The sequence below is a fragment of the Varroa destructor genome, unplaced genomic scaffold, assembly GCF_002443255.2.
Source record: "Varroa destructor unplaced genomic scaffold, Vdes_3.0 BEIS01000002.1, whole genome shotgun sequence".
NCBI classification, from domain to species: Eukaryota; Metazoa; Arthropoda; class Arachnida; order Mesostigmata; family Varroidae; genus Varroa; species Varroa destructor.
The window spans coordinates 36,513,304-36,529,354 of NW_019211455.1; the positions used below are offsets into that span (position 1 = coordinate 36,513,304).

The 16,051-nt window shown below is 39.3% G+C and overlaps 1 protein-coding gene and 1 long non-coding RNA gene across 11 annotated transcripts in view; one reads left to right on the plus strand and one right to left on the minus strand.

Annotated features, from left to right (window-relative positions):
• The window catches only part of Grip (Glutamate receptor interacting protein), a 48,436-nt gene that overhangs the window by 25,043 nt on the left and 7,342 nt on the right, over positions 1–16,051 (plus strand). For 3 of the 10 annotated variants that reach the window (XM_022791120.2, XM_086978562.1, XM_086978563.1), the window contains exons 2-10: positions 278–555; positions 7,233–7,322; positions 7,716–7,963; positions 8,144–8,437; positions 11,345–11,535; positions 11,804–12,474; positions 12,668–12,853; positions 14,523–14,740; positions 15,051–15,266. In XM_022791120.2, coding sequence (XP_022646855.1) covers positions 7,906–7,963; positions 8,144–8,437; positions 11,345–11,535; positions 11,804–12,474; positions 12,668–12,853; positions 14,523–14,740; positions 15,051–15,266 — 1,834 coding nt within the window. In that variant the 5' untranslated portion in view covers positions 278–555; positions 7,233–7,322; positions 7,716–7,905. Of the gene's footprint in view, positions 1–277; positions 556–7,232; positions 7,323–7,715; positions 7,964–8,143; positions 8,438–9,983; positions 10,663–11,344; positions 11,536–11,803; positions 12,475–12,667; positions 12,854–14,522; positions 14,741–15,050; positions 15,267–16,051 lie in introns of those variants that run through there. The other 7 variants (XM_022791118.2, XM_022791116.2, XM_022791119.2 and 4 more) reach the window with 4 other exon arrangements.
• On the minus strand, positions 11,370–15,178 carry LOC147757743 (uncharacterized). Its single transcript, XR_015319905.1, has 3 exons — positions 15,039–15,178; positions 11,755–14,692; positions 11,370–11,509 (listed from the first exon to the last, which is right to left on the minus strand). It is a non-coding gene; the product is annotated as an uncharacterized LOC147757743 (long non-coding RNA).

Consider the following 16,051-nt stretch of genomic DNA (forward strand, 5'->3'; position numbering starts at 1 on the left):
TATCTTTGTCTCTAAACTGATTATTATCCGATGGCACTCATACTCGTACTTAGTTGAAGATTTGACGCAAATATATATCTAATTGCATATACTATTGGTGTGTAGTTGGAAGTTTTTGGACCGGAGATTCTAATACTATTTAGACACACTGTGTGAAAAATCTGATAAAATTAAACCTTTATATTTACTGAGATGCTTTGTCAGTTCCGTTGGAGCTACTGAATAGCTTTATACAAATAATACCATTAATTTTATTCTGTTTGTTTCGCATGTTTAGTCTCGTTCCGTTACTACTGGTTGATTTCTTCACAATATTGATAAGAATACTTGCTTCGTTAACAAGTGAAGCCCGTTCAAGCTCAGTAGTCATCTAGCGTTTTACGAAAGCTGAAAGACCAGGTAGCCCAAGCAAACTCAGTAGACGAAGACGACGAAACTATATTACATTGCCTAAAATGTAATCGCTGGACGACCCATATCTGTCACCCTTTGTCTCTCAGCGTCGAACGTAGTGGTCGGTGCGAAACACACACTGTAGACATCGCATATCAGGAGGTGAATATTAAAGAAAATATGGGAAACTTCGATAATCAGGTTAGGTATTCCAACTACCTAATAAGATTAACAAGAATAAAGGTGCGTTGAAAAAGCCGCTATACATGAACCAGTTGTCTGTAAAAAATGATGAGAACGTGCGTTTTCTTCTGTTGTTAGATCCAAATACGCTCGCTTTTTATTTTTGTGACTTATGTTGTTTGCCGTAGAAACAGTAATGTTTCCCGGACACAGTTTTTCTATCGTTAGGATTGATTTAATATATGAAGAGATATTACTTAATGGAATGTTCAGTGGGTTAACTAATACTGAATACATATTTAAGAACTATTTTATTGGAGCCTTAAATTAGGTCGAACGAGTCATATGGAACAAGTGTTTTTTTCAGTTATCGCTCTATTCTCGTATTCTGTATTTTACACTCAGCTGGCAGGCGCAATCGGGTTAAAAGTCTATGTTTACACGTAATCACGAAATCGAATCCTAAATGGGCCACAAATAGTGCCCTAATAAATATCTACAATTTCCACCATTTACGTCATACAACCTTCAGAGCCTCACAGGAGGAATTTTTCCGTCGATGTATTCTGCTAGTTTCGGACCAACCGGGTTTCTGATCATATGGCCACTACGTGCGTGAAATATTAATGTGTGCGTAACTAAATCGACCTCTAATATATAGACATTAACTATTGTATAGTTACGAGCAGATCAATTTCTCTTGAAAGTTCAAGATGTAAAACGCATACAATTTACTTAATTAATTAATGCTATCGATGAATCTATTTCACTGAAATACTTAAACGGCTGCTTATTAACATTCTAATATTAGATCTACCAATCGAAACCTTTTTAATCTCCACGTAGTTACCACTTTACTTCGATTACCAGAAAAATGACTTTCGAAAGAAAAAAAAAATACTTGTCTGTCCTTAAAATATTGTAAAGGCACTTTCGCGGCATGCGTGGTCACAGTCGAGCTACGAATTTTAAAACCTAGAATAACTCGTACCTTTTTATAATCACGTGTTTGTAGGATCCGAGATTAGGCTTAGTTAACAATGCTGTAGGAACAAACATTAATTTCGGTGCACGCACAGGGAAAAAGCGGCAGGCACCTTTCAGCGTCCGCTTTATCGCGTAGGTCTTATTTTTCCATTGTAAAATATTGAGTAGCGAACACTCTTCGATGAACAAAGGTTTTCTTTCAATAAATTGTACTGAGGTCATCTTCAAGGACTTTTGTGTCGCCTATGTGTAAGTGTATGCTACTGTGACTGATCCTGACCAACAACTGATCGGGCCAGAAAAACTTTCTTGATTGTTATCATTTGTATTGTTAGACCATAAATGTTTACCACTAGCTAAATCTTAGTTGCACCAGTTCCATCATCTGCCCATCGAAGCGTAGAAGCGTGCTCCCCTAGGAAACTAAGATCTAAAACAGGCTGGCAGAGTGTCAGTCTGATTTGGCTTTGCCATCAGAAGCGTGATCGCAGTGTCCCGCATACATCGATTGATTACGATAAGTGAGTAATATGGATTTGAATTTCAATATATCCCTTTCACTTGGAATCTTTTTTCCTACCAATATCTTTCACGAATAGCATAGTAGCTCAGCACAGACCTCTTCATCTAATTACTCCAATGCGTATTACTGAACGATTATATAGCGCCAAATGTCTTTCCAATGTGCAAGGAAGTCAGCTCTCAAACCAGCTGACTAAATCTTTCTTATGCTATCGTCCTGTCCTGAGGCCAGATCGTGATAATTTTGTTCGGATCACAGGGTGGTTGTAGCAGTAGCCAACTGCTCTGCTCAACCTTTAGCAGTAGCTGTAGTAGTATCTCTGTTGAGGGCCTAGAGGCCCCGTCTTGGGCGCGTCTTAACCTGAGAGAAAGACCGTCGGGTGGCCAAACACACATCTAAGCCACCTCAGCTTCTATGTGGTTCATTTGCGTCGTCACAGAGGTGGCACACGTTGCATATTATTTTACTACTATAAGCTGAGCTCTTTCTTTCTATGATTCTCGGTTAAAAGAAGAAGTCGACTAAGGAACACCTCCAAAAAATCCAAAAAGTAGCGACTACAGGCGCGTGAACTCGCCATGGGAAACTCTGGAAATGGTGAAAGTGGTGTCTACGAGGCAAACCTTATTTTGCTATAGTAAGGGTAATCGCATAACCAAAATAAAAAAGAAAAAGAAGAGAAGTAGAGCAAATGAGAAAAAAATACAGGACAAATCATGTTTACTTCAATTATAAGCGTAACTATAGAACGTTCTCTGTATATATCTACGTGTTCTATATTTTTTTAAGTGTGTAATACACATCCCATTAATGTAGCTTCATGATAACATTTTCTTGCGTAAGCATATCAGTGATATAATTAATTATGAAAACAATTGTTACAGAACACTCGAATGAAGCAGATCTTCTTGAAGAGAAATTTGACTGTGACCTAAACAGACTGCTGAAAAAGCAGGCTTGGCAAAATGGTCACCGACCAACCGTCGTGGGTTAATTAAATAGACTTCATAGCTTAGTTGTTACGCTATAATTCAGTTGTAAGGTAGTATAAGAAGCAATAGCAAAGGAGTCTGTACTAACGAAAGCCAAAAAGAAAGTCTTTCAAGATGTTTGCGCCGTATTCTGCTCTTGACGTGAGTGACAGATGAACACAGCTGTGGCGATCATTGGCAACGATCAAGATGAAGGTTCAGACGCTCCAGGCTGTCACAGCGCTTATGTGATATCCTACTTCTCAGCAGGCGAAAAGGAAGCTTCGCACAATAATGCGCCTCGGGCCATTTCGCCATTGGTCGGTCAACCAACTTGGTCCTGGCTACCAACTTTCCGTCGGACTTTGAACAAGAAAATTCTTGAGTCAGTTTAAGATGCTGCACAAGAATATATAATCATTAATAATATCTGATTTTATTTGCAGAAAGTAATTTAGGGCTTATTGAAACACATATTGTTAGAAAAAGGAAAATTAACACATTTCGTTTCAATGCTCATACTAAGGACGAAGTAGGAAACATTTGTCATATTTAGGAAAACAGACAGAGATTGGACTGTTTTTTGTTTTTACCTAAATTCAAATTTAGGTCTAGCGACGCGCAGACATAATTTATTCGATTAGTAGTCGTTGACAATGCAACTTTGCTTTAGCGTTCTATTGTAAATTTTGTAACTTAAATAGAAGGAGTATACTGTCTGGTCAAGGAAAACGAAAATAGGATGAATAGTATTTTGGAGTTAAAATAAAACTCGTCCGACAATGCCATAATGCATGTCTAAACATAGTAAATGAAAAAAAGGCAGGCTCGAACGGCTCTAACTAAGTGTTTAAGCAATCGTCATCAGACTTCAATACTTTTATTGACTCCACGTATCGTATTTTGTGCTATAAGGCGTCCAGAGGGTGCGCAGTATATGATCCAGCATACATAAAGTCTTGTAGAACAGAAAGGAAATAACAAATTGATAGAATAGCATTGCGCTAATGCTTTAATACACTGGAAAAGAAGGTCGAGTCAAATGATGATAAAGGGCCTATGTTCAACGTGGCAAAAGAAAGAGTTGGGCGGTGCGCTAATTAGTCTGACCATAAAGGGCATGAATAAACGTATTAAGCGATCCAGATGAGCCAACTGATGGGTTGGTTACAGGTTGGCATAGCCACTGTCCGGACCTCCGCCCATGATAAACTGTATTCGAGGTGAGATAAAGTTCACATTGCTGCACGCCAAAAAACGGCATGAGGAACAGAGTATTCTTTATTATTGCCATTTGGGTCTTGATAAAAATCCCGGTTTGACGAGCGCTTCTGTGAAAAAAATGTTTTTTTAATAGCTTAGTAAATCAAATTAATTTATGGATACGCCGAACATCATTGTGAGGCCAGTCAGTATCGGGTCCCATTTTTGCACTACATTTGCCCTCTCCACGTAGATACAACAGTCTGCCACCGATACGCTTGTTTTTAGCCAATTGATTAGTATACTGGAAGACTAAAACCTTTTTATGTTACAATTGACTTCACTAGGTCAGATTGTTTATCAAATATACTGCAAACATCTAGAATGCCATTTCACTTTCCAAAGCTGAACCGGCATTAGAAACATTCACCTTATTCGCTATTAGAACAACAATAACAGCCATGCAAGAGTCAAGGTCTTGAGATTGCGATCAATTTCAAAATGGCAACTTCTTCGCTATGGTAGTGCATAGGTTAGGATCTCCTCTGAACGTCTCATAAAGATATATATATATATATATATATACAAACGATGTAATCGATATAATTATCAATTTCCAGACATGCTTGAAGAGGATGTATGTATACTTTTCATTTACCAAAAAAAAAGAATAACAGTAAATGTTTCGGGTTTTTCGTTAGGTACTGCCGTTAAGCGTTACTTCAGAAAGATTTATGACTTAATATTTAGAAACCGCAGCACTCGACATCTGGGTAAGCTAATTGTAAGCGGTTTGCTTAATTATTCCTCATCCTCCTGTGCACCTGGGTATATCTGGCTTCTGACGAACTGGTTCAAATATTTCAACGTACACTTAAAATAAAGGTTTATCTCCTTTATTGCATTAAGAAAAGCGTTTTTCTTCAGCTTTCTAAACACAGAACTTTAGTCTTCTTCGAAGCATCTACTTTTTTCTTCAAATTTCGCTAAAGGCATAAATAGTTATAGGACGATCTATATCACTGGTTCTTTTTTTCACTGACAGACGAATTGGTTTTTTGAAAGGGTGGCTGTTCTGAGCGGCGGTGTCGTTAAACCCTGTTTGCTCTGAGTGGACTTTTTCCTAATGGTTGTACCTTACCTGAAGGGAAGCGATAGTGGATCCTGATAATCGGGCCGTGTAGTCTTCCTTTAAAAAGGTTAAATATGTAGTAGTATGGTTAACCTGTTTCACTACGAACTCTACGTGTCTATTGTATTTTATTATGATAATTATAATGTTTTCAATATATAACCTTGTTACCTATCAAGTAAAACAGGAAGACGTAATATTAGATATACAAATTATTTTGTATCATTTTCGCTGTGAGTTCTTTCTAGTTGCTACAATTATAAACTCGTAAGCTGCGTAATTAAAAAACATTATACCGGTTAAGTCGGCCTTACGCTTCTGGCCCATGTAATAACATCATCCGGTTCGAAAACAACATTTGTTATGAATACGTTCAACTTTACGAACTTGAATCGCCTTACCGCCCCGCGAATTATTTCATATAATAGTATAACGTCCTGAAATTCTAATTATACTTGTTGTACATACGCATCTTGGCGTAAATCTGTAGTAAAAACCAGACCAAGAACACTCCGTATGTAAGAAGTGATACACGTCTTATTCAGTTGCACACTTTGAGCTATTCAAACATGTTTTTCTTAGAACGTAATAATCATACGGAATTTACGATTCAACGGAATTGTGTATTGGCTTGCTGACTAAACAATTCGTTGATGTTCAGGTATTATGGTAACCCCTATAGCATTTACAACGGATGTGGGTCGGTTATTAATCCCTTGATCACACTTATGGAACAGACATAATCATACCGTAACAATAGACTTAATCATTGCCATGCATTGTTTGAAAATTGTATTTACAGCTTATTCTAACCCTCATTTTTCTTTTGTGGAGAACTTTAGATCTTGTCATAAGGTTTCCGAGGAAACAAATCAGCATAATCGAACAGGATCTAGATGATCCTTTTAGGGTGCCACAGAGAAACAGATGCGTTACATACTAAGTTTGTTGCTTAAGATCCGCACAGCGCGAGACTGCAAGATTTGAATTTAGTGCAATAAAATTCAATAACCAAGTGTTTACCTACTATAGGATACCCAACTATTTTCTAACAGTCACTCCTAACGCTACATCTTTACCTTAATCTACTTTTATCACATGGCTCCTTCTCATCTGCTTGCATTAACCATAAGCATTAGGTATTTATATATATCCTATAAGGCACACCGATTAGCTATAGTTGACAGTCTCGGTAAATGTACGTCGTGTCGGTTTTTTTTGCGATACTCCAGTCCGCACAAATCCAGCGTGTCTCTCCATTCGTGCCGCAAGTCCTTAGCATGTATCGGCACGACACGTACGTTCACAGAGGCGGTTGCTAGTCGAGCAAGTTCTTCTTGTTGGGCTTATTTTCATGCATCTCAGCCTTGCCGAATATAAAGAAAAAAAAGCTCGACTTTCAAAAGGTAGCAACGTAGACCCAGTTAAGTGTTTTCATATCATAATGAACTCATCTCGGATCTCCTTTCCTTTTGCTGTTTCGGTTTGTATTATCGAAGGCCGCTGAATGTTTCTCTGATATCCCGTTTTTCTCATTTACAGGTCAAATTATTGTTGTCCATTCGATTTTCGAATGTTCTTTGAAACTGTTATTTATGGCACGTCGCACTGTCCGCTGTAAGAATTTTTCAGCGCCTCAAACTTTCTTTCTTGGACCTTTAAGCTTTCTGATTCACTGCTTAGCCCGAATAATAACACCAAGAATGAGATTGATTCTGTGATCCCTCTTCGAAGAACTTACTTTATTACTTCAAAAAAGAAAAAAAAATTTGACCCAGTATTGGGATATCTGTGTATGCAAATTATCTATATAATCGGGTGCAATAATAACAACTTTCAGATGACACGGGGGTGCGCAAACGAGATTCGTCACCTCCGTTTACCGCTCTCATCAAGGAAGAAATCACACAGCGAAAATCCGATGTTCCAGGTGCGCGTATATTTTGTTGGAAATATAATTTTGGCAGAGATGAAGTGTAGTTTAGCATTTAGTCCGCTGTATTAGTAGATATCTCCAATAGATATCCCTTTGTCGCCGTTAATAATAAGGGCTAGCAACGAAAAATGCATATCGTTTTTATGGCTATATAGTAAGCGCGACATTAACAAAAAATAGTCGATACGAATTGTAAATACGACCGCTATATTATAAGGAATCATGTTTTATTACTAGATAGTCGAGACATAACTGTAAAAGGCTATATAAAACACTATCAAACGGTAATAATGCGTTGTTTGGCAATAGGACAGATTGTTTTAATATTCAGTTTCAAGGTATTTCAATCGAGTATGATTTCACACTCTCCACTCCTGTCATTCCTAGATATTGGGTTCGCGCAGCGTCTGTTTCATGATTTAAGGACGAAGAAAGGATGGAGGATGGGTGCTTCAGACGCAAGCGAACTTAAGTCCAAATCGATCCTGAAGGCCAACATTTTCTACCGAACGAATCTATGATCTAATTTAAAAATATAGAAACGCCTTAGTTAGATCTTAGCCATGGCAAATATTGAATGTCATCTATTGTTCAAGCCCCTGTGTGCCAACTCAAAACTCCGAAGTTCTTGACAGGTAACTGCACTCGTCCAATATGCCCTATTTCAAGGCAAGTTCAAATGGACTTATTGTACACAAAAGTTACAGATTTACAAGATTGAAATTTTGCAACGAACCGTTCGTCACCTACTGCAGATCATCATCAGTTATATATTTGTTTTATTAGACTACCTACGATTATTTGATTTATTGCAGAAGAAAAGCGAGCACATTCTGTTGTTGAGCTTCAACGAACTTCTGAGGCGGAGCCGTGGGGTCTAGTGCTACTTAGCGGTGGTGGCTGGGGCGCGGGGACCGCATGCCCCCGTATCGCCCACCTTCCTCCGGGGTCACTAGCCCACCGCTCGGATATGCTCTCGCAGGGTGACGTGCTCACCAGCGTCAACGGAATCTCTACGAGAGGAATGCGCGTCGATGATGTCACTGCACTTGTTGAGAGCGCCAAAACCAAGCTTGTACTCGATGTTGAATACGAAATACCTCCTGCTCGTAAGTATCTCCTGAACAATACGTTTACTGTTTAATGCCAGTAGCATTTCTTAGACGATTACCGCTCTCCTTTTTCTATTTCTGAATGCCCCAGTGCGCTAGTCGTATCTGCACATTAACCAATTGTATCATTGTTAATAGTTGCTATTTTCCTTTTTCTCCGAGGCTATTCTTAGGTAGTTCCTTAACGAACATATCCCGACCATTCATGTGAAGTGTCAATCCTGACTAACGCTTGGAATTTCTTGAAGCAAAGTTTTTTAAGATGTTTCGAGTGAGTTCGTGCTGTCACGAGCTACACTTTTTTAGTTGACCCAAGTTAGCTTAGACGAGGGCAGTAAGCACCATAGATCGACCGCAATGTCGATCGACGGCACCGTCAATTACCGGCCAGCATTTCTGGAAAATAAGGGGGATCCTTTAGATCCATGTACTATATGGACTGAGGGACCGTCCGTTCCAGGGGCTCCGAGGCCGACGTTCGTCAAGTACAAAGTGTGGACCCCCGATGGCCGGTCGAAGAAAGCTTCGTTGTCGTCGTCGACGACGACGACGACGACGACGGCGGCATCCCATCTGCTTCCGCTGTTCCTTTATCACCGCCAGCAACATTCCTCACGGTTGTCTAAATAACATACAACATCGATATAATATATGAGCGCCTTCTTTTTGAGATGTAAACCAGCGTATAATAACGATAACAATTATCATAATTATAATTACAGAGATGTATTATTACGTACAACTCTCGGTATGTGGAAATTAGTTTCTAGAGTCACGGTTCTTGCAGACGCTTTGTCTTCAGGGCAAAGGTCTCCAAATGCGGACAAATATGTTTTCTAGTCCAAACACACAATCGCTTTGCGAACGAAGCAGTGCCCTTAGACTGTCCGCTTTTCGTTTTTCCCTCTGTGATAATTGGTGTGTCGTACTGATTAAAAATTAGAAATAAAGAAAGATGCAGCTGGTAATAACAGTTAACTATGGCTCTTTCTTTTTTTACGCAATTTATTGAAGTGTTCGATCTCTCAATCTGAGGTTTCGAGTACCGATTGGACGTGAATGAAGTGTGTGATGTGCTTCTTATAGCCCATCCGTTGTAATCAAGTGTGAATACAAGTTGTTCGTTCAGTTCAACTCCAGCTAGGCCTTAGTAATATTGTATGTACTTACAAAGTATGCTCGATGGACGTACCGTTGCGAGTATTTTTTTTGTCTTATTTGTGCAGTAGGAAGATACCATTCTCCAGCTAGAGTCTTGTTCTGTTTTGATATGATCGCAAAACTCATCCTAGTACCTTTGTCATTGCCACTATTGCTGAGTGCTTGGGTAATGCTTATTTGGATTGGAGACTTATTTATCATGTGTTTGTTCTGGGGAATCTGCGGCCCTTTTTGCCTTTTGTCGTCCATCTTTCATTTTCATTTATCACTGAAACCAATGGAAAAAGCCATTCTAACTTTAGCGTTACTTCTCCCTCCGTCTCTTCCTTTTTGCGCCATATTGGGCTACCTCTACCGCAAACCAGTTATCGTTGAACAACAATGATTGGTGCCGTCACGGGAATAAGCGCAGGCGAACGCAATTAGACGGTTTGATCAGACAAGTTGACGTGCCTTGCTCCACTCATATGTCAGGTCTCTACGATATTTTTGGATGCGATCGTTTCAACCCCGCCTTAAACGTCTCTCACAACTCAGTTGTTAACTTTCATTCTTTAAACCCAAGGCAATCCCTCTTTCCCTTTTTCGGTTCCTCCTCTGATAGATAGGTCATAATGAACTGCTTTCGTAGATCGCTCATTTTCTGGATCGTTTCTGGACCATAGAGCCCCTAGAAATATATGGTGGAAATTTGTCGGCTCAAGAATTCTAGAAACATAATAAATGCACAGTATACATGAACGATTCTAGTTTCATTTGTGCTAGTCAATAACGAGTTAAATTTTCTGGGAAAAGCACCAGGCGTAGTTAGTTAGTTTTAGCAACGTCAACGGAAGTGGCCTATATCGGGAACAATGATAAAAACTACAGCCTGAAGAGTATCTTTCACAGATGATTTAGACGATATTGTGTAAATGCTATTCATTCTACATACATTATGTACTATATTAGCGAACCCCAGTAGGTGGGCTTCTTCTTCTCTAAAGTGGATCCTGTAGGTGTGACTTCGATTTCCAACTAACAATCAATCATCAGCATGCTCAACATTAACTACGTAAATGGTTAGTATCCAGAGTTTAATTGAGAATCGCGCATGCGTCAGAAGTACCGATTAGCATCCCCTAATATCCCTTAAAAATATTTATGAAACAACGATTATTACTAAGTTACCGGCAATCATCTAACCGGACAAATAGAAATCCTATGGAATGATCTAATGATGAAAAGAAAAGTTGAACTATGGCTAGTTATTTTTCTTATCGAAAGGCATTGCTTATGGCTATAAATGGCTCTAGTAGTGTAATATTAAAAAATTTATGACTCCATTTGACTAATACATATCATGAATCTTGGTGAGATCATTGAATCATGCAGGGATTTTGATGCTCGCTGATGATTTAAAAATAGGACAAGAGTAGATACGTGACTAGTCTTTATTCTTGTTTCCAATTGACATTTATCGCATGGCCTAAGCACTAGCATTAAAGGCAACAGCTGAAACAGTCGGGTCGGTCTGTTTTCTTGTTCAGATTTTTACCTAGTATATACAATGACTAAAATTGAAATGGTCACGCTGTCAAGGGCAGCCTTGAGTTTATTGAGTAGTTTGAGTGTTATAAGTCATTAAAGTTAAAGATTTAGTAAAAATATTAATTATCGTGCCTCTCGTTTGCATTCTGTTACCTGTACTAATTGTTCGATCCCGTCCCGTTGAACTCATCAACATGGTGCACTGAGATTCAGCGATGAGCGTGTTAGACGGCAGTTTGTCAGTGTGCCCCAAAGTTATACAGATTAAGCTAGACAAGGACCCTCATGGATCGTTGGGCTTTCTTCTGCGAGGAGGATCTTGCGTCGATAACCTGAAATCTAGGCCACTCACTGTTGTCCATGTTCGTCCCGGTGGGCCTGCCGATCGGGAGGGAACAATTAAGGTAAAAGTCAACCCATTACGCAGCAAATATTGTGTTATTATCCTAAACACTGTTGCTATTCTGAGAGCCTAGACATTAAATTTGCTCGCATGTACTATAAAATTTACAACGAAACAGATATCGAAATGAGTTCCGTTTATTGTTTAGAAACAATAAACATTTATAGATAGATTGTTATATTTTTAATATTACATATATGCGTATGCGCATAAGACCTACAATGTGTTGGCTCAGCAGTTGTTGACGTCGAAATATCGTTCTCTGACAGCCTGGAGACCGGCTCATTGCAGTTGATAACGTTCACTTAACTGGTGCAACGTTGTATGAAGCCAAGACCGTGCTAAAACAAGTGGAACGACAGGTTCTGCTTACAATCGAGTACGATGTGTCTGTAATGGACGCCGTCCGCAATGCGTCAGGACCTGTCCTGGTAGAGATTGACAGAGCCCACACCGGTATCACCCGATTGGGCGTTACACTAACTCAACTCGATCATTCATGTAGAGGAATCGTTATTGAAAGTATTCGACAAGCCAGTATTGCCGAGCGATGCGGAGCCTTACATGTAGGTGATCAGATTCTAGCCATCGACGGAGTAAGGTTAGAGCTGGCGTGCACGTCGGCAGCAGAAGCTCAGCGGATGCTTCAAGAAGGCATCGACAGTGTCTTACGACTCGAAATACTCCCAGCTGGCCGCTTGTTAAGACAGTATGCTGAGCAGCAGCAGATGAAGGCATCGGGTAGCTACAATACACTGTCATCTATAGGTGGACAAAGCACATCATCAAGCAACTATCCCCTACCGCCAATTCCTCCGCATCACACGAATGTTACACCAAAACGGCAATACAGTCTACGAAGACACCACTCGGATCATTTGCCTAGTGTCTCCAGCTGCGGCCAGCGAAGGAGACCCAGTCATGACTCTTCTGGTGATAGGTACGCGTACATTTTTCTTTTAAATTAAACCATAGCTACAGTTTTGTACAGGTGAAGCATTTATATTAATTGTGATATCTCGAACGCTGAAGTAATAACATCACTTCTCTGTAATAGAAGCACGTGCGTCGTATGTGCAGGGACATCCCAACTTACATTATAACGTGTCTGTTTATTTGTATTTATGAAATAGTACTGTATTTGTCCCACCGGGTTACGAGCTGCAACGATCCCGATCTCAACACGTGATCAGTCATGTTGAGAGCATTGAGATCGTACTAGCTACAGATCCCCAGAAGGGCGGTTACGGAGTTACTCTCAGAAGCAAAGATCGGGTCGCTTTTGTCGAGTGCATCGTTCCCGGAGGTCCAGCCGATAGGTGAAGTTTACTCATCGTTATTACTGTTAAGTAGAACAAAAGTAGGCTTAGTTATGGAGCTTGAAGCATAAACTTACAGCTACACAGTTATACGAAGTAGTCTGTTATCGTTGTTGACGACACCGCTTACTAGGATTATGTACCTTTTCATTTTGTGGAATACTCAGTATATATACAATGTTTTAATGAATAGCAATTTCGACTGGTATTCTTAGAGGAACTTTTAATATATATAGGGTTCACCGGGCCTATTGAATTCCACACCCATACTTCGGTCTAAAAATAAGTTAATGACGAAACAATGTAAGGAGAAAAGGAGATCACAATCGACAGATATCTAGCAAGACAAATATACTACATCACATTTTTCCTTGGATGCTATAGTTCTCGCTAGAAAAAATGTCAAGTACTTAACAGTTCCGCAACTACTAACAGCATTGCAGCCAAATCGTGTGTGCCTATGTCCTAAGATGTTTATATTGTTATACATCGGGGAAAGCTATAAGCGTGCGTATGTGGTGTCATCATTCGTGACGTGTTCTATTCTGGTATAGCTGTCATCTCTCAAATCCCCACTACAATACGACAGCCCGTACGAATGGGGTTGCACGTTAAGAACTATTTTTCCGTTTTTAAATAGCATTTATAAGATGGGGCATTAAAGTAAAAAAAGTTTTTCAATAAACTTAAAAAACGTTTTGCTCTCTCGTTCGATGGGCATACCCTGAGCGGTATTTTAAAACTATTCTACATCTTTTGCCAGTTATCGAACCTTTTCTTGTAGCATACGATTTCGCAGATAAATGCAAAACCACCGGTTAGTTTTTGCGTTTGAAATAAATCTCCTTGTTTCACAATTTTAGATATACGTATAATGCAGTCATAACTTTTTATGAGAGCTCCTTTCTTCCATAAAGAAGAAACAGAAGAAACGCAAATTAAAGAACTTAATGGCAATTACAATAATAAGCGCTTATTATATTGTTGTTCGAGACGAAGCGAGGAAGTTCACAAGGCAAGATACTTGTGGGCCCAATAACCATAGTCACGCATCACATTTTGTTATGGTATCGTCCTTGTTAGTTCTGCGGTCGCCTTTAGTGGCCACGTATTTAAATATAGTCCATATGGATTTCTCGTGTTTCAACTAAAGAATATGCACAGATTGGCTCTGGTGATACGAAAGGGCAAAGCCACCCTTGAGTAATGTCATCGTGATAAAATTCACACCTATATACCGTCAAGGATAAGTGTGTACTTTTAACACGATGTTTAAGCACGCCTACTGGGCATGATTGCCACGTAGTAGCGTAGCATATTGGAGTCTTATCTTTCTTAGGGAACTAGAAATTGATCCCACCGGGCTATTACTTTTGACAGTTTTTTTTGTTGGCTTTGATTTTCTACACCTTTATAATACTAGCCTTTAGTTCGTCTTATTTGTAGCTGAGAATTATGAACGTTTAGAAGATTCTCAGTTATTTCTGTGGTGGTGCCCTCACTATAGGACACTACATATATATTGATAGTCGTCATCTGCCTGTATAGTTATTTTCGTTATAGTAGTAGTCGCGTCTGTATGCTTATTGCATTGTCTTTTACATTTCGATATTTCTATTCATGTTTAATTTTGTCTAGGCATTCTAACGTATATGCTTGAATTGTGCAGATCCGGAGTGGTACAAGTTGGCGATCGTGTTTTAGCGATTAATCATCAGAAAGTGGAGAGCCTCACCACTGATGATTTGAACCGCTTTCTGCTCAAAAGCAGACCCAAGGTTACGTTGCAGATTGAATTTGATGTTGCCGAATCCGTCATCGCATCCAGTGGAACCTTCACTGTGAAGTTGGAAAAAAAAGGTCCAGGATTAGGAATTACTATAACTGGTTAGTTAAATGTCTCTTAATAATCAGATCTGGAAACTCCTGGCTACCTGAGGTAGCCATCCAAAATAACCATAACATACATTTAAATTCGTCAGCCGGATATGATCGCCTAACCAAATTTTCGATTATAAATATATTAAGACCAACTTATAACTATCAAGGTTAACTGATCCTTGTTTAACCTGATCTGCTAAGAGACTAGAAATAAACACAGCAAAGCTTTTAGCATCCTGGACACGGTGATTATGAATTGCAAAAGACGTTTAAATAAACGCCATCTTTCTTACGGTGAACTTACGTTTTCACACAGCACCACGCGAACGAAGTTCCGGTGATCCGCTCGTTATTTCAGAGGTTCGGCGAGGCAGCATCGCCCATCGGTCGGGCACACTTCAGCCTGGTGACAAACTTCTTGCGATTGATCAGTTCCGAATGGAAAGTTCTACAATCGAAGAGGCAGCCCGCATTTTACAGAACTGCCAGGGAGTTGTTCAGCTGCGTATACGTAAGGATGAGCATTGTAGCGGTAAGCCATGGAAGGACTATATTTGCGTATCTGATTTTTTGTTAAAATACTAATTTCGTTGAAAAAAAATATTAAAATCAACATTTGCTCCTACTCTAAGTTAGGCGCGAGTTTTGTCAAGGTTTTCTCAGCAACTTAGATATTCCAATGTCGTGAACGTTAAAAATAATATTGCTTATCGTAGATTTGTTTTGTGTTGTTCCCGATAGTTTCTGTCTTATTATACAAAGCGTTCTGGAACCCATGAATCGTATATCTGGTGTCATTAATTCTAGCAATATATTTTCACTTTGTGTTAACCATTATACTATTATTAAACAAATCTATGTAATGAAATATAGGGTGTGACACCACGTACGCTCCATCATATACAGTCATGTCATTGTTTCGCGTCAAAGTGGGTTAACTATGAGGTGGCCCGATTTCTTTTTATTCCTCCTGCTACACTTAATTAAATTTGGCACTCTTTATTACCCTTATGTGATAAAGCCCGCTTGAGCTACAACTAGCTTATTTTTTGTTACTTGGGCTAATGCGAGACCTCAGTGTTTCACCACTTTGAGTACACAGTATTGCCGTAAAGATTTAGGTTCTCCGTCTACATTTCAGTACCTTAGTGCTGTGGGACTTAATGGATTATCATCCTTTGTTAGGTTTAATATCAATAAATATTAATATTCGTGGAGTAATCACCCACAATAAAAATTGCTCTATCACTGGGGTAGCATCTTAAACCTAACAGTGGGATATAACTAACGTAAGTAAGATCGATGATTTCCTGCTAA